Source organism: Engraulis encrasicolus, chromosome 24 (genome assembly GCF_034702125.1).
Source record: "Engraulis encrasicolus isolate BLACKSEA-1 chromosome 24, IST_EnEncr_1.0, whole genome shotgun sequence".
NCBI classification, from domain to species: Eukaryota; Metazoa; Chordata; class Actinopteri; order Clupeiformes; family Engraulidae; genus Engraulis; species Engraulis encrasicolus.
Genome location: NC_085880.1, coordinates 38,287,223 through 38,305,110, shown reverse-complemented (window position 1 = coordinate 38,305,110; position 17,888 = coordinate 38,287,223). Strand labels below are relative to the sequence as shown.

Here is a 17,888-nt window from a genome sequence, read left to right as displayed (position 1 = left end):
TTCTCCTCACTTTGGCAAACATACTGGACACAACGGTAACACTTTACTCGACGCGGTGTCATAAGCATGTCACTACAGTGTCATAATAGCATTATGCACGTGTCAAACATTATGTCCATGTCATAAACATTTTATGACTGTTGGCCTTAGTCTTACTGAATGTCACTTAAGGCTGACAGTCATAAAATGTTTATGACTTATCTATGACTGTCATGACACCATTATGACACTGTAATGACATGCTTATGACACCGGCGTCAAGTAAAGTGTTACTGACACAACAGACAGCAGCAGAGAACAGCCAGAACAAAACAACTCTTAGATATATATAGGTTACATCACAGGACCAACACACCTGGCTTTAAAATGCCTGACTGGCTGCATCAAAGTAATTGGTAACGGGATGCTGGTCTGTTTGGAAGCTCTTCACAGTATACACCACCAAGAGCAAATTATCTGAGAGGAGTTGCGATGAAATACTTAAGTTGGTCAAAATTTTGGAACAGGCGTATGATCATTAGATTGGCTGTCATGACAGCCTAAAAATTCCACATTTTCCCGGTCCTCCCAACATTTCAGAAAAAAAAGAAGGAAAACAAAAAAATCCCATTACATGAGTGTATATATGGGAGAAGGCAGCAGGCCTAAAGGCATTTCTGTGCTTGAGCGGATCTGTCCCAGGGCTGGGCCAGCCCCGTCCTGAAGCCAACCGTGGGGAGAGCAGGGCTCTAAATTAACTTTATCCCTTACCAGCCAAAATGGCTGGTAGATGTTAAATCTTACTAGCCAAACACACACTCACTAACAAGTCAAAGTGGCTAGTAAGTTGGTCTTTTTAATAACTAGCCAAACTGAAAGTTCACCAGCATTTGGCCGGTTGGCTGGTGGTAATTTAGAGCCCTGGTGTGGTGTGGACTATATGGATGGCTGGCTTGAGACCACACTGTGCTCCTCTGGCACTGCTGTATTACAGTCCGTATGAACTGAAGGTCACCATCTTGAGGAACCTACGAACGGGGTCGCATTCCCAGACACATGGGCGCCATGACTGATGATCTTCCATTTGGAAGGGGGACTGACAAGCCCACTGAGTGACCACCCTGCCTTCAGTGCCTTGCCTCAGATGGCATAGCGCACGTCTGAATGGCTTAGCTGACTGTGCCGTCTGAGCCGTCTGAATGTACCGTGATGTGTGCTTTGTTGTTGGCGGCTGACTGTGAAACGGGTGTGGGATAAGAATGGAACTAAAAGCTGCAGAAAGGCCAATCTGTGGGCGATTTAAGCCATTGCTGTACACAGCAGCACGTCTTTAGTTTTTTTTTTCAGTTACATTCGCTTCATTCTTAAGTGTTCATTCTCACACTCTCTCGCACGCACGCACGCACACAACACAGTCTCTAACAAAACACAACTCACCCACACGCGTCCAAATCCTTTCCCACAACACACTCCCATACACGCAAAATGTACAGGGAAGACTGACATTAGTAATTCAGCCTCAGCCCATGTTTGTGTATGCGAAACACAAGTGCTCTCAGCATAGACAGGGGAGAGAGAGCAGAGAGAGAGAGCCATGCCTCAACCATCCTAACCTCCAGTGCACAAGATAGAGAGTAAGCTACCTTGGTTAAAACCTTACTGTTGAGGTGAACTACATGAAATATTTAAAAATAAAAACTCAAGGAAAAGCTTAAGTACCCACTAGGGCTTGAAAGATGGAAGGCATGTTGAAGGCCGTGTTGTTCCGACACACATACACACTCTCTGTGCTCATTCCCCGCCCCCAACATCTATCTTTTTTTTGTTCCTTAAAAAGATGTCACTCCTCCCCACTCCTCCTGTTTTTTTTCCTTCTTCTTCACCATCAAACGATTTGATTGGCTCATAACCTGCGGCCCATGATGATGATGTCCTTGGGAAAGCCCTCCATCTTGGCCACTTCGAAGCAGCCCAGCTTGCTGTAGAAGTCCAACATCCGCTTGTCGACCTGCCTCACTTCACAGAAGGCACCGGCAGAGCCTGGGAAAAGCAAAACAAATTGTACAGGAGAAGGGGAAAAAAACGAAAGAAAAGAAGAGAGGATGAGTGTGAAAGATAAGGCAGAGAAAGACAAGGAGAATGATGGAGAAAAAAAAACAATCAGGCAAAATGAAACCACCCCGATCACACACACACACATTTTTTTCCCTTTCAAAAAACATTATCAGTTTTCCCAACGCTAATGGTACTCAAGGTCAGTGCTCCTCATTTTACAAGGCTAGGGCCTGAAATCCAGCACCCTCTTAAAGAAAAGGAAAAAAAAGAAAGCGATGAGAATGAAAGGGGTTGTGGAGGGGACCCTGCCAGAGGCTACATTTAGAGAGGTGAGGTAGAAAGGACCACACACCGACCAAACCCCACGACAGCACTTAACTAGGAGCAACACACACACCTCCAGGGTCCACTAGACCGGGGCCTCTCTACTGCCACTCCCCTCCTGCCTCCATCTCTTCATTCCTTCCCTGCCATTCTCCTCTTTCCCCTTCCATCTCTCTCCACCCTTCTCCCTTCTTCTCTCTCCTCCACCCTTCTCCCTTCTTCTCTCTCTCCTCCACCCTTGTCTCTTCTTCTCTCTCTCCTCCACCCTTGTCTCTTCTTCTCTCTCTCCTCCACCCTTCTTGTTCTTCCATCTCTCCAGTCTACACCCTTCTCCCTTCTTCTCTCTCCTCCACCCTTCTTCTCTCTCTCCACTCTTCTCTCTTGTCATCCTCTCTCATCTGTCACTCATATTAAATGATGTTGTTCTTCCATCTCTCTCCACCCTTCTCAATTCTTCTCTCTCTCCTCCACCCTTGTCCCTTCCATCTCTCTCTCCTCCACCCTTGTCCCTTCCATCTCTCTTCTCCACCCTTCTCTCTCCACCCTTCTCTCTTCTTCTCTCTCTCTCTCCTCCAACCTTGTCCCTTCCATCTCTCCACCCTTGTCCCTTCCATCGCTCTCCACTCTTCTCTCTCTCCTCCACCCTTGTCCCTTCCATCTCTCTCCACTCTTCTCTCTTGTCATCCGCTATCATCTCTCACTCATATTAAATGATGTTGTTCTTCCTTCAGGGTGGCAGTATTCATGAGGCCTGGAGGACTTGTGTCTGACAGCCAGCAGTCATGCACTGAGAGATGGGTCTGACTCACCCTTCCTCTCCTCTCCTCTCCTCTCCTCTACCCTCTCCCTCTCCCCTCCCCTCTCCTCTCCCCTCCCCTCCCCTCCCCTCTCCTCTCCTCTCCTCTACCCTAGCCTCCCCTCTCCTCTCCCATCTCCTTTCTCATTTCCTCTCCTCTCCTCTCCTCTCTCTTCTCCTCTCCTCTCCTCCCCTCTCTCCTCTCCTCTCCTCTCCTCTACCCTAGCCTCCCCTCTCCTCTCATCTCCTCTACCCTCTCTTTTCTCATCTCATCTCATCTCCTCTCCTCTCCTCTAACCTAGCCTCCCCTCCCCTCCCATCTCCTCTCCTCTCCTCTCCCATCTCCTCTCCTTTCTCATTTCCTCTCCTCTCCTCTCCTCTCCTCCCCTCTACCCTAGCCTCCCCTCCCCTCTCCTCTCCTCTCCTCTCCTCTCCTCTCATCTCCTCTCCTCTCCTCTTCTCTCCTCTACTCTCCTCCCCTCTCTACTCCCCTCTCTACTCTCCCCTCTCCTCTACTCTCCCCTCTCCTTTCTCCTCCCCTCTCCTCTGTTCCAATTGGCTCTGCTGCTCTAATATGCATCTCACTAATTATTCAGTGCCTTGATGGGGTCCAACTGGGCAGACTCTATAAAGGTTAGCAGACGGCCACTAGGATGCAGTAATTCCAAATGGTGCTCCAAATGGGCACATAAGGCATCCATGGGCGTAATTTTAGGTGTGGATGGTGTAGTAGACACTAGACATGTCCATGCCACTTTTGCGATAAAGATGGCTTGTCCCCATCTCACTTTTTCACTAATATAATGGAAAAATAGCATACCTGGACAATTTGCCATTCTAAATGTCCCCACCACTTTCCAAGCCAAACCTACACCTTCGTAGGCATCTATACCTTCTTTTGACTCAAAGTGCTTTTGTTTTGTTAATTGTTCCCCTATGTCAGGGGGCTATTCCAAGAACATGGTTAAGACATTAACCCGCGTAGGTTAACCTTCATGAAGTGGTAAATGTGCTAATAGATAGCACACGGCTGTCGTTTAGAGAAGAAAATAAGGACTCTACGCGCTTGTATTAAATGATGTATCACTATACCTCAAGGTTAACATACCCTGGATTACTTCTTGTCCAGGTTTGCGGCATACTCCCCAAGTTAGGTTCTAACAATAACATTAAATTATGTCAAACAATTAGTTTGGACACAACCACTACTGAAACTGGATCGAGACAACCATCAAATCATTGCTAACCAGGGGTGCGTTTCTTGTTCTTGACAACATTGTTGCTATCTAAGTTTACAACTTACTTGTTTGCAATTTCTCATTGGAAACCTTGTAGGTTGTTAAAAACAAACCCTTCCCCTGTACGTCTAGTACAGTACTTGGGTTACGTTCTGTGGTGTAGTCTACTTTTTTAAGGTGGGTATACTGTATATATTTGTGCTATTCTAATTCACGGATCAATCAATTTTAAGTGAGTATACTGAAATCCCTGAAATTTTGAAGTGGGTATACTGCGTATACCTGCGTTCTACGTAGACTACACCACTGGTTATGTTCCTGTTGAACCTACCGTTGGCTTTCAGTGACGAGAGGAGGCATCCCATCATGCTCTTGGCCACGCTGGGGTCCGTGACCTTGGCGTGAATATCGACCTTGATGAGGGAGGGGAAGTTGTGCAGGAACGACTCGGGCAGACCCTCCTCCTCTTCGTGGAAGCTCAGCATCATTTTCTACAGCGGAGATTGATTGATTGATTACATTTATTGCCATTTCAGCAGCTATGACTATATCATGGCCAATACAGGTTAAAAAAAACCCATCACATCACATTTACAAAACCAAAAATTCAAAACCTTTAAAGGTGGGACCTTGTTAAAAATATCAAAAACAGTATCTTTCTTAAAAAAAACTGCTGCCTTTTCATTCTCAGTGCAGAGCAAGTTAAAATATGTTTAATAGAAAGAGGGCTACAACAAAAATTACAAAGAGGGGGCACATCTCCAGTTAACAAAAAATTGTAGGTTAATCTGCAATGACCAATTCGACACCTTGTATATGCAACTTGGTCACGCCTACATGAAAAGGACTGGATTCTACAGCAGAGAGAGAGAGAGAGAGAGGGGGGGGGTCTGTTAGTTCAATAAACACAGAGAGGGGGTGACTAGAAACAACGTGGCCGGCTGGCTGGCCGTGGGATGCTGGAATTCTGAGAACAGTGACTCACTCGGCAGCATACTGGAAATGATACTGTGTGTGTGTGTGTCTTAAGTGTTTGTCATACCCTCACACACACACACGCACACACGCGCACACGCCCGCACACACACACACACACACACACACACACACACACACCTGCCTACAAACCTCAACACACACACACACACACACACACACACACACACACACACACACACACACACACACACACACACACACACACACACACACACACACACCTACAAACCTCAACACACACACACACACACACACACACACACACACACACACACACACACACACACACACACACAGCCTTACCTCGGCCTCTGAGAGCTCTTTGTCGTCGCCCTCCTCCGGCTTGCCGTACTTCTCCTGCATGAAGGGGATCCAGCTGGCTTTGCACTTCTTGACAAAGGGCTTGACGTCCACGGTGCCCAGAGCGTAGCCACAGATCCCCTCCTCGTCCTCCAGCACGAAGCCGTAGTCCGGGCTCACCGTCAGGAAGCCTCCTACCAGCCTGATGAGGAGGTGGTGGAAGAGGAGGAGGCGGAGGAAGAGGAGGAAGAAGAGGAGGAGGTGGAGGTGGAAGTGGAGGAGGTGGAGGTGGAGGTGGAGGAGGAGGAGGAAGTGGAAGTGGAGGAGGTGGAGGAAGAGGAGGAGGAGGAGGAGGAAGTGGAGGAGGTGGAGGAAGTGGAGGTGGAGGTGGAGGAGGAGGAGGTGGAGGAGTAGGAGGAGGTGGAAGTGGAGGTTGAGGAGGAGGAGGAGGTGGAAGTGGAGGAGGAGGAGGTGGAAGTGGAGGAGGTGGAAGTGGAAGTGGAGGTGGTGGAAGAGGTGGAGGTGGAGGTGGAGGAGGTGGAAGTGGAGGTGGTGGAAGAGATGGAGGTGGAGGAGGCGAATAGAGAATATCAGATTTGTGCAGAAAAAAATAATACATGAAATGTAATGGAAGGAACTCAGAAAGGTCAAAAGTGAAGGTTGACAGGTCTGTCTTTCAGTCTTTCTTTTCTTTCACCAAATTATTAAAATTAAATCATGACATGAAAAAATATATAAAAATAGATTTTCTGAATGATTAAACACTAGCAACTGCTACTGGTATAGTAATGGCGCCACCCCTGTAAGCATGGACAAAGTGCTGGAGGAAAGCCTGGCGTGCACCTACCGATCTCCTATCAGGTCTGCTTGAGAGCCGTCTGAAAAAGGTATGCCATCACAGCCTTCGCTATACATCTCTTTGCAGATCTTGTAAACAGAAGCCTGAAGTAAAAAAAAAAAGAAAAACCATTACAAACCATTTAGAACATGAAAAGTGTACATCGCTAAACTCAGTGGGCATCGCTAAACTCAGTGGACATCCCTAAACTCAGTGGGCATTGATAAACTCGGGAGTGAAGAGAGCGTACTCTTTGAACATGCAGGTGGAGTGTGTGTGTGTGTGTGTGTGTGTAGGACTGCTGACTCTGCAAAATGGATCAGTAACTTGGCAGATTAACCTCAAAGTGCCAAGAAACTGGAACGCCTCAGCAGGGAATAGGAGGTGGCCGTGGCCTAGTGGTTGGAGATTTGGTCTTTCACCCCAGGGGTTGCAGGTTCGAATCCCCCCCTGACTTCTCCCTACATCTCCATCCATGGCTGAAGTGCCCTTGAGCAAGGCACCTAACCCTACACTGCTCCAGGGACTGTAACCAATACCCTGAAAAATAATAACTGTAGCTTTGAATAAATGAAAGCGTCAGCTAAGTGCAGTGTAATGTAATGTAATCAGTCCCCCCAGGAAATCGCGATGTTGCGATCGCGTCGTTTTTCGCAACTTCAATGAATTCCCGCGAATTCTGCGCGAGAGCGCAACTTTAACCAATCACCGCGATTTTCCGCAACTTTGAACACTTTGAACCAATCCATGTTGCGCTGACTTCACTGACGTCGACAAACTTCCTTTCAAAAAGGATAATACAATAAAAAATACAATAAAAAAGTAACCTAGCAATCAGTCCCAGCACTTTACTATGCATGTACAAAGTTGTCGGTGAGGGGGAAAAAACTAATAAATACGAATGTAGGAAACGCCATGTTCTCATTGCGCGTCTGCTCGGGGAAAATGTAGGCCTATGACTAGTCTGGCATAACCAATAGGCCTACATTTTTAAAATGTGCTAGGCCTACAATATATAATTAACACTTCATGACAGTCATCTACATTACGCCAAGTATAGGGCTCCTACAACAAGATGTGTTTTCTTTTTTCTAAAGCGGTCCACCTGCTGGACCACTTTGGTGTTTGACTTGTGCGCATACAGAAGGCAACATTTTCCCTCCGAATTGAGATGCGCAAATGCCTTGTCCACAACAAAGCAGTAATTTCCATCCTTCATTGTGAATGTTGCGTGCGTGCCTGGCCGATATAGTAATCTCTTTCGCGCAAATTGGGCTATGGCTGGATACTGTATTGTTTGAATGTAACTTCAAATGTAATGCGCATGCAGGATGTAGTTTTGACAGTTGATGTTACAGTTACGACAGGAGTCGGCTGTGTGTTTTGGGTCTCGCTTAATAAACCTCCAAGAAAGACAGAAGTTGTCCGCTCGTCCATCTAAGGAAAATACTACAGATACCAGCACTTGGTGACCGTGGTGACCATGTCGTGAAATCACTTTCGTTTAACCTGGCGCGGTCAAACGGACAAGGAACACTGAACATGAATAAATCCAGAGCAGACACGTTGGAAAGCTGTGGGAGTAAGTTGGAAAACTACTTTCTGTCTCTCCTTGCGCGATTGACGGTATTGATTGACAGCTGAGACCTCCGTTCTGCAGGCGACGTGGTGTTTTATAGATAACAATGTCGTCGTCTTTTATATTCACAAGAGCACCAAAATTAATATAATTTCTGAGCATTATTCAGCAAGCACCCTTCACAAAAGGAAATCTGTGAACTCCATCCTCGTTACATTGAATGATGATCATCAGCCGTTAATTTAAAGCCGGCTGACGGCGCGGGAGAAGAAAAAAAAAATCCTAGGCTATGCCTTCTTTCGAAAGCGACCCCTCTCTCTGCTTTTATTTGTGTTGCTTTTGACAAGCTTGAAAATTAAACGCCGACACAGGCAGGCTATGTGTAGCAGACGACTCACATTAACCAGGATTTCAGTCACAAGAGTTCCTGTCGCGCAGCCTCTTCAACTGGGTGGACATGCCCAATTCCGCCCGCCTACTTATAGTTAATTATGTATCCACTTTTTTAAGTCAGGAATGGATATCGACATGATACGAAGTTTGTATGCTTACAATTTGAAACGGTGATGACATTTAAAACAGAGTCAAACGGCCATAAACAGCATTGTAATGAAGGGTGTTGTAATGGCAGCATGAAAGAGATGGAACTTTTCACGACGACATTCTGGCTAAAAACTCGCCCTGGCAGCTTCCCTGCTTTGCCTAAGAACCAAAATTATAATATAAAAATGGAAATAATATAAAAACACCAGAGAACTGGAATGTGGCAGTGTCCTTTACTTTCAAGCGTGGGGAAACACATTAAAAATCGCAACAAAAATAGCACCTTTCACTTCATGTCGCAACAAAATCGCAACAACACAGTAAGAAGCTCCGCAACTTTTATCGCGATTTTCTGGAAATCCTCGTGCACCATCTGGCAATTCCGACCGCGATTTTTTGAGAAAATGCCCGCGATTTTCTGGTGGGACTGAGTAATGGAGTCAGCCGCCAGCCTATGACTACACACACACTGGAGTCAGGACTCAGGCTGCAAGTGTCTCCTCTAGCATTACATCAGGAAAACACCAAATAACCAGATAGGCCTTGACTGACTACCGGTAACTTACTGTTTTGCAGTTTTTAACCTTGCTGTTAATCTTGAGCATTTCACTTTAAGTACAAATAACCTAATAACTCCCAACATTTGAACAAGAACTTTAAGATTATTTACACTTCTTTTCAGAAATTGGTCCATGGAGCAAGTCATTTTTCTTGATGTTTTTAAACTTGTTTCAAGCAAATGCTTGATTTACTTCAACTTACTATTCAAGTAAATTTCAAGCTTTTACTTTCAAGCAAATGTACTTGAAACTTGATAAATAAGCTTGCCTTTTTTTTGCAGTGTGGTATGCACAATCTGAACATGTGCACGATATAGAGAATAAGAGGCTAAAGAGAGAGAGAGAGAGAGAGAAAAGAAAGAGAGAGGTGTAAGAGTAAGAGGAGGAGGTGGTACTGACCTCGTCTTTAGGGTAGTATGGTCGTATGGAATAGAGTTTGGAGGTGGGCATGGAGGGAGGAGGCTGGTAGAAAAGATCGTTTGCCCCGTCTATGGGCAAAAGACGCTGTGGAGGTGCCAAGCAGAGGAGAGAGCGTTCAGAGCGGCCCACAACAGACCCCAGCAAGAATTAGGAACTAGAACCAGAACATAGAACTAGAACCAGATTCCAGCACTGAGGCCAATCGGACCTCGAGTCTGCTCACCACTGCTGGGCCAGAGTCAAGACGAGAGAGAACCACAAGCTCCGGCTAGCTAAAGGAATAGCCCCAAATTCTGGGTTCTCTACAGTGGAGGGATTATTATTATCATCAAGATGAAACATTTATTGTGCCAACTCTTGCAATGTCCAGCAAAGGTGAGCAGAACTCTCAGTTGTTTGTTGATTTTTTTCCCCCTTGTCTTTTATGCTTTTGTTCCACACAGCAAAGTGTGAAGGCAGCAGCGCGCAATAATACACACACAAAAAAGGGGTGAACAAAAAGAATGAAGCAACAAAGCGCTCAAAAACAACACAAAACAGCGGGGTACTTGAGGCTTGGTCTGAGAAAGGCTTGACTGGCTGCAAGAGGAGATGCTCCTTTTCCTTGTGCTAAGGCGTAACCTAACGCAACACAGTTTTCGCTGCGCGCTTTTGACACTCCTGTTGAGAGAAGCAACAACGCAGGCGCACATCATGGATAAGCCCCAGGAACAAAAAAGCCATCAGAAAACCAGCACATGCCCAATAGGACGGATCAATTACTCAAGATTTTTTTTTACAAGCTTAAATCGTTCCTACAATTATTAAAAGATGAAAGTTAGGACATTAGATAAGAATTTCTGATTGAACCTTGCGGTACAATCAAGACAAGACTATAGCCGGTGTGTGTATGTTTGTTCATGGAGCTTGTTTCGCTGGCGTTCTCGCAGGCGGACTCGCGTGCGCGGGGGAGCTGCAAAGGGGGCGAGCGCAGAAAGGGTCGCAGGGGAGGGAGGTGCGGGTAGGGATGAGGGGTGGGTGGATGGTGGTGTCTCAATATTAGGATCAATTACTTTGCTTTTTCTAAAATGCTGTGCTTTTCCTGCAAAGAAATGAGACGTCATGAAAAACAAAAAAAGGGGGAAAAATAGGATAACCCCTAAAGCCAAGCTGCGCGTTGGGTCGCTGGCGCGTGGGAGAATGGCGGGAGGAGGGGGGGAACGCAGGCGCAGCGCTGGAGGAAAAGCAGCATCTCCTTCGAGCCAGCAGCTGTAAGAGACTTAAATGTCATCAGTTTATCTTTCTCTCTCTCACACACACAGGTAAACACACCTTCGTCAGCACAGGTCTCTGTGTTTTCCAAGTTACCAAAAGCTGAGACCTGCTCACGTGTCATGTGTTAAGCACTGACTAGCGACTGACTTGTAGGTGTCGCCATGTCGGATGAAAGCCAGTTACACTCTGAGTAAAAAAGCGTGGACACTGCCTATCTTAGGTGTTTAGAAATGCCCAAAAAGACATCAAAACATCAAAAACAGCTGACCTTGTACAGACCAAACCCTTACCATCTCTACCGCACGCTATATCAATAACAACCAACTAAAGAAACTAAAAAGAAAACATGACTACTTTTTTTTTTGTCAATAAACATTTGTTTTTGTTTGTTTGCGGGTGAATTCAGTAGCGATAGGATACCTGGAACGCTCCTGCTAGACCTCCCCTAAAGGCCCACGGTTCAGGGTCTCCACTTAAGAACTGTGCGGAGGACTGACTACGACACCCTGTGAGGATCACAGCCAAATGGAAGAGGCGTTACGTTAGGGGGGATGAGGTCAGGTGAGGGGTCACAGGAGGGCTCACTGGCCCAAGCTTCAAGGTTGAGGCGAGCAAGGGAGGGAAAAAAAAGAGGGAGCGGAGGCGTCTACCTCCCAAATTATTATTATTATTTCTTCCCTCCTCACACTGATTTTGTTTAAAAAAAAAAGAAACATTTTTTTTTTTTAAATAAGCATTAAACGGGTTCATTAGGTATGGTGGCCCTTGTGAGTTTGGGGACTGAAGCAGCTAAAATGTTTAAGGAAGGCGAGATTACAATGGACAGCCACTGCATGTACTGCAAAGGGAAACGAGAAATTTAAATACACTTTTTGGGCTCTCAGTAAGCATTCCCAACGTTGTCCAGTGAAGGGCTGCATGGACTCAATTCCACCAGTCTGTGGCAGCACTTGATCACACTCAGTGCAGTCAGCCATTCATTCAAGAGCTACTGAAGACCAGACTCCCCCTAGGGGAAAATGCAGGTACTGCATACCAGGCTCCCCTAGTGGAGAACGTAGGTAGTTCAGACCAGGCTCCCCCGAGTGGAGAACGTAGGCACATAGCGCCCTGTTGTCTGCCCTGACGCTACAAGATAAGCGCGAGGAGAGTAGAGATCCTTTAGCTGATTAAGCCCCATTTCCTAGAGGCTGCGTCGCATCTTCCCTGAAGTCACATTTCTGCCCTTTAAGTCTTGTCAGACGGTCTATGAGCACCATGTTTGCACGCAAGTGAAACCCCAAAAGCAAATCTGTGTAGACAACCCCCCCCCACTTGTCTTTCTGATTGCATTCGAGCAGATCCTCAAATCCCATTAACTGATTTGGGGTAAAGTTTGCAACCCCCCTAACATGAGACGGGGGGGAGTGCATGTGTACGTTCACACTTGAGGAGAAGAAGTATGCAGTCGTGCCGGCTGTAACGCATGTCCATTGAGCACTCAGAGGCCATGTGACAAGACTATGACATTTAAAAGCGCAGACACGGGAGCTCGTCCCCGTCCCCTGCTGCCTAGCCGTCCCTACACAAACTGTAAACATTTCAAACTCTATACAAACATCCTGTAAACAAGAGGGGGGGAGGGGGGGTGCAGGCCATCCATAGACTGCAGAGACACCACGGAAGAGGAACTCACATCGGATATGTGTGTGTGTGTGTTTTGTAACATTTCGTTTCTTGTCTTGTCAAGTCACACAGTTAAACTTAATGGACTTTAACAGAGGCTCGAGTACTTGAGTTGAAGTGAAGCAGCCCACAAAGACTTTACACATTAGCGTTGCAATGTCAATACAATGTGATGATTTCAGTTCAGATTGATTCTTCAATTAGGGTCTTAACGACTTCTGTTGTGTGATTGTTGCTCTTCGCTTGAGTCAATTTGGATAAAGGCGTCAGCTAAATGCACCTTCACTTGATCACTTTTCAATCATTGGATCATTGGGCAGTAGTTAGTAGACTATGACTACGACTGAGCAATAATGAAAAAAAGAACAATCTCTTTTACTTTACTTCACAGATCCATATGGCTTGAGCACCCTTGTCCATTTTTATTTTATTTTTTTAAAGTGGCTACATTTGTGAGTTTGTGTCAAACGTGAGTTCCTTGTAGTGATGCCCCCCGCTGGCCTCCAAGGTCAGCACTGCAAAATCCCTCCCCCTTGGCCTTCTGGCCAAAACAAACAGGGTTAGAGAGGGATGTCAGAGGGAAGGCTGTCATCATCGCTCGCTCGCTTGCTCGCTCGCTTGTTGGCTTTTCTGCTTGAAAATCGCTCGCTTCACAGTAAAAACATCTCAACATCGCCGCGCAAATGTGACTTCAGAAAAAAGCAACAGCAGCCACCGGCCATCTCACGGACACACCAACAACAAAAAAAAAAACCCAATACGATCAAAAGCAAATCGATAAACAATTGGCTTTCCATTTCTTATTTTTGGTACATTTTTAAAAAATACCAAAATGCAAGGTAAATAAATTTGTAAAAAAAAAAAATTAATCCGACGAGCAAAAAAAAATCAAATAAAAAATTAAACGCAAACGAAAACAGGAACCCCAAAAGGAACCCAAACAGAGAGGTTAGAGAGCGGTCAGCGGTCAGAGTCGCATACATCGGCCAATGTCCGTCCAGTTGCAGAGGACACTGGCGGAGAGGACACGTCCATCTGTTGATAGTGGAGGGAGGAGAGAATAGGAGAGCAGGTTAGAGGGTGCCGATGGACATACACATCAACCAGTGAGGCACTGAGCCTGGCCGACCAGACCGCCTGCCACCTGCAATGCCTCCCATGGCCAACAGGGGGGAGTAGCAGCAGCGACTTGGTTAAGTCAGTTGCAGAGGGGAACTTTATGTGCACCGCACGCATGCACGTGCATGCACACACTCTCTGTCATTAACCTGCTCTCATACAATCTCTCTCTCGATCTTTCTCTCTCTCTCTCTCTCTCTCACACACACACACACACACACACACACACACACACACACACACACACACACACACACACACACACACACACACACACACACACACACACACACCTTCCTAACGTGTCCTCTGCTATCCCTGAAGCATACAGATGAAGGCATGATGAGTCAGAGAGAGAGAGCAGGCCTGTTCTACTGGCTCTGCTCTGCTCTGCTGACGGCTTCATTAATGCGGCCCGCGCAGAATAAATATGTTTAATTCGGCTGCGGCACATTTTCCCAGCCTGCTGACTGCAGCAGTAGCATTAGCTTTAGCTGTGGTGGAGGGAGCAGCAGGGGCCTGTTCGAATTCATTTTTCGTATTTGTTTTCCCTAAAGGGACTGAAAAGGAGATGGCCATGGGCAGCCTGCGTTCAATGTGCCCTCAGCCATACGGTGCTAAAGGGCGGGTTTTACATAGATCACAGCCAATATGTATTTTGGAGGGGGGTGGGGGGGGGGGGGTGTCCCACATTCTTCACAAGATTTGGTGAGAGAGAGAGAGAGAGAGAGAGAGAGAGAGAGAGAGAGAGAGAGAGAGAGAAGACATTGACAGAGTGAAAAGTAGAGAGCACAGAGAAATCTGAGAGGGATATGGAGATAGAAGAAAGTGGTAGAGAAATGAAAGGAAGAATGACAGCAGAGGGGGGGGGGGGGGAGAGAGAGAGAGAGAGAGAGAGAGAGAGAGAGAGAGAGAGAGAGAGAGAAAGAAAGAAAGAAAGAAAGAAAGAAAGAAAGAAAGAAAGAAAGAAAGAAAGAAAGAAAGAAAGAAAGAGAGAGAGAAAGAGAGATGGAGGCGTGGGGGGTATTTAGTTGGCAGTGGCTTAAGCCAGCGTGGGTTGCTGCCTGCTGTGTCCATTGAGGTCCGCAGCTTTACCATTGAGCTGCTCTTGGGAACACCTGTGGATGAAATGGTTACCGCGGCTGGCCAGCCAGGTGCCATTCTGGTGCTTATAAGTCAGTTAAACAGGAGCTTCCATCACAGTGAAGTCCTCCATCCAGACCAGAACAGAACAGACCCACCAACTGAAATCACCACGCTGTGTGCTGCCAGACCCAAGCTGTGTGCGTGTGCGTGTGCGTGTGTGTGTGTGTGTGTGTGTGTGTGTGTGTGTGGAACATATCTCATCTTTGCTGGGTGTTGGTTGAGACAGAGTGTGTGTGTGTGTGTGTGTGTGTGTGTGTGTGTGTGTGTGTGTGTGTGTGTGTGTGTGTGTGTGTGTGTGTGTGTGTGTGAGAGAGAGAGAGAAAGAACGTGTGTGTGTTGTCTACTAGCTATGCAAATGATAGCAGATTTGTCTATGTGTGTGTTTCTGTGTGGTCTGTGTGTTAGAAAATAAATGCCAAATCATATACATTGTGTTGTAGTGTCAAATGCGCAGTGCAGTGAACACATCTGCTTTCTTTAATGCATTAAAGCATTACCAGGAAGGTTTTTAGCAGCAGAACTGTCTTTCAAAACTACAGAAAGTGTCAGACTCAAGCTGGGCGTGCGTGTGGTGTGTGTGTGTGTGTTAGTAAATAAATGGCAAATCTACATTGTGTTGATGTGTCAAGTGTGCCGTGAATGCATCTGCTCTCTTTAACGCATTAAAGCGTCTGTTGCCTTTCAGAGCTACAGAGAGGCACCCACTGTGCTACTCCAAAGTTACTTTTCTGCAGCTACACCAGATGGAGGAAAGCAACGGCAAATTCAGAAGTGGCAGTTAACAATTCAGCGAACCAATGAAACCTTATTTTAAACAGCTTTACTGTTGCTTCAAAAGCATTTGCGAGCATGTGTGTGAGGGCTGGCTGTGGGTTTGGGTTCAGTTGGAGGGCCTGCCTGGGGTCGACAGGGCTCATTTTGCGTGGAGCGGAGAGAGAAACAAGAAAAACATAGACTTTCTTTTTTCCTTTTTTTTCTTTTTTGGTGACTGGGCTAAAGAATCGAGTTGGAAGGAGGGAGAAGAGTTCCAACCATCTGCCACACATCTGCAGCACTATGTAGCAGGGCTTTCACACTTCAACGGCCAAATTTGGGGGCTCGTTCGGGATAGTTGAGTAGCAGATGGAGATAGAGGTGGGGAATCTGAACTGAATTCTCATCTATGCACCAGAATAGCCTTCATTAGCCAGCCGCGTTCGCGCTTCAAACTTTCGCATGCGCACCAGAGAGAGAGGAGGGGGGGGGAGCACCGGTCAGCCCCGCCAGCACCACCCCTCCTCCACCACCACCACCTTCCCCGGCCCCGGCTGGGAGGCCGTCAGGTGGTGTGAGGTGGAGGAGACTGGCGGCAGCAGGTGCCCACTGTGGTGAATCATACAGCAGCAGCAACAGCAACATCAGCAGGTCACGTTACTGCCACTTTAGCGTGCGCGCTAAAGAGAGTTGGGGTGGGGTGGGGGGTGGGGCGGCTCACAGCAAGCAACAGTGGCCACGCCGGGACGCCTGGCCAGGATTCCAATTAGCATTGGAGTGGGACTCCACAAGGGGCCTCCGAGTATGCCCATGGGATCAGTAGGTAGCTCGCAGATGCCCCCTTTATGAAGAATATTTGTAACGTTTGTGTCATGTGGTGCCCCCTAACTGGCTGTAATTGGTTGGTGCCACTGGCCCTTCCATGGATGGAGGTGGTGGAGGGAGGGAGAGAGGAGGCACTAAATGCCAGTGGCAATGCCAGGGGGTGGGGGCGGGGGCAGGGTGGAGTTTCTGTCTTTCCTTGTTCTGGTGTGGTGGGGTGGGGTGGCGTAGTCGATACAGTGTAGAACGGTACGGAGGCATTGCAGATGGCATTCAGTCAGCAGCAAGAAACAAACAACAGCATTTACAACAGTTACAAAGGTCAAATTAAAATAAAAAACAAATAAAATAAAATGACCAAAGAAAGAGTGCAGTGAGTGATTGTGGTGAATGTGATGGTACCTGACCTGTGCTGGTTAGGAGTCCTGTTCGTGTGTGTGTGTGTGTGTGTGTGTGTGTGTGTGTCACATGTGTCTTTATGTGTGACTAGATGTGTGTGTGGGCATATAAGGATGTGATGTTTCTGTCTAATAAAACAGTTGGGAAGTGAGAAAGTGGTGTTCTTAACCTGAGCCTAAAAATAATTCAGGTCCATCTGCTTCTGGGAGCTATGCCTTCAAACTATAAAGTATGTCGACGCTAGTGTCAGATTGGATTGTCTACATGTAAAATGTGAGCCTCAGTTTTGAGGCAATTTGAGTAGAACTACAGGAAAGGTAAAAAACTGAATGACTTGAATCACAGAGGCAGGGGTGATGGTGAAAAAAAATCCTGAGCCTGAACTTTTCCCCCTGCTCTAACGACGATGACAAGATACTGCATAGTGACGTAACGTAGGCCTATTTTGACACATTATTCAAACATTTAATAGCCTGTGTATTACCATTATTCAAGACTGATAGTAGAAGAAAACCCTGAACCTGTAACACTTTCTGAGATAAGAATAACCTAATGGCTAATTTTATCAATGTTTTTATTTTTGCAAACTCTGTCAAGCCTGAAATCAGGCATGGAGCCTGAATACTATCAGCCCTGCAGAGGTGTGTGAGGCGTCTCTGGGTATTCGTTACCTAGCTACTGCACAAGAGAGACTTCAGGGTGGTGTGGTGGCTCAATGTGCTAAGATGCCGTACCATTACACCGTCGACCTTGAGTACGATTGCGGACCAAGGTCATTTCCCTCACTGTCCTGTCCTAAGTAAAGGCAAAAAGCTGAAAACAACCAACAAGTTTTTTTTCCTTTTAAGAAGAAGAAACTTTTTTTTTACTTCAAGTGTCTACGACTTCATGTGACTATAGACCTCATGTGTCTAAGTAATGCCAAACTAAACTGTGTCCCAGTAAGACGAAAAGGAGAGGAGAATATATGGACAATTATGGTGCAGAGGTAATGACTTGGCTATAAATATTACTTCCTCAGGTATTTGTAAGACAGGGGGGTGTTGGATGAAGGCCATACGACTGAAACCACTCACCGTTCTTATCTTTGTCTACCCAG

The 17,888-nt window shown here is 46.5% G+C and overlaps 1 protein-coding gene across 1 annotated transcript in view; it reads right to left on the bottom strand.

The window, feature by feature from the left end:
- Nucleotides 1-466: 466 nt before the first annotated feature.
- The window catches only part of oga (O-GlcNAcase), a 37,672-nt gene continuing 20,250 nt past the window's right edge, over nucleotides 467-17,888 (bottom strand). The window contains exons 14-19 of the mRNA XM_063190965.1: nucleotides 11,306-11,391; nucleotides 9,611-9,715; nucleotides 6,539-6,633; nucleotides 5,695-5,893; nucleotides 4,724-4,883; nucleotides 467-2,019 (exon numbers count right to left, since the gene is read on the bottom strand). Of these exons, the coding sequence (XP_063047035.1) occupies nucleotides 1,883-2,019; nucleotides 4,724-4,883; nucleotides 5,695-5,893; nucleotides 6,539-6,633; nucleotides 9,611-9,715; nucleotides 11,306-11,391 (782 nt within the window). The 3' untranslated portion in view covers nucleotides 467-1,882. The remainder of the gene's footprint in view (nucleotides 2,020-4,723; nucleotides 4,884-5,694; nucleotides 5,894-6,538; nucleotides 6,634-9,610; nucleotides 9,716-11,305; nucleotides 11,392-17,888) is intronic.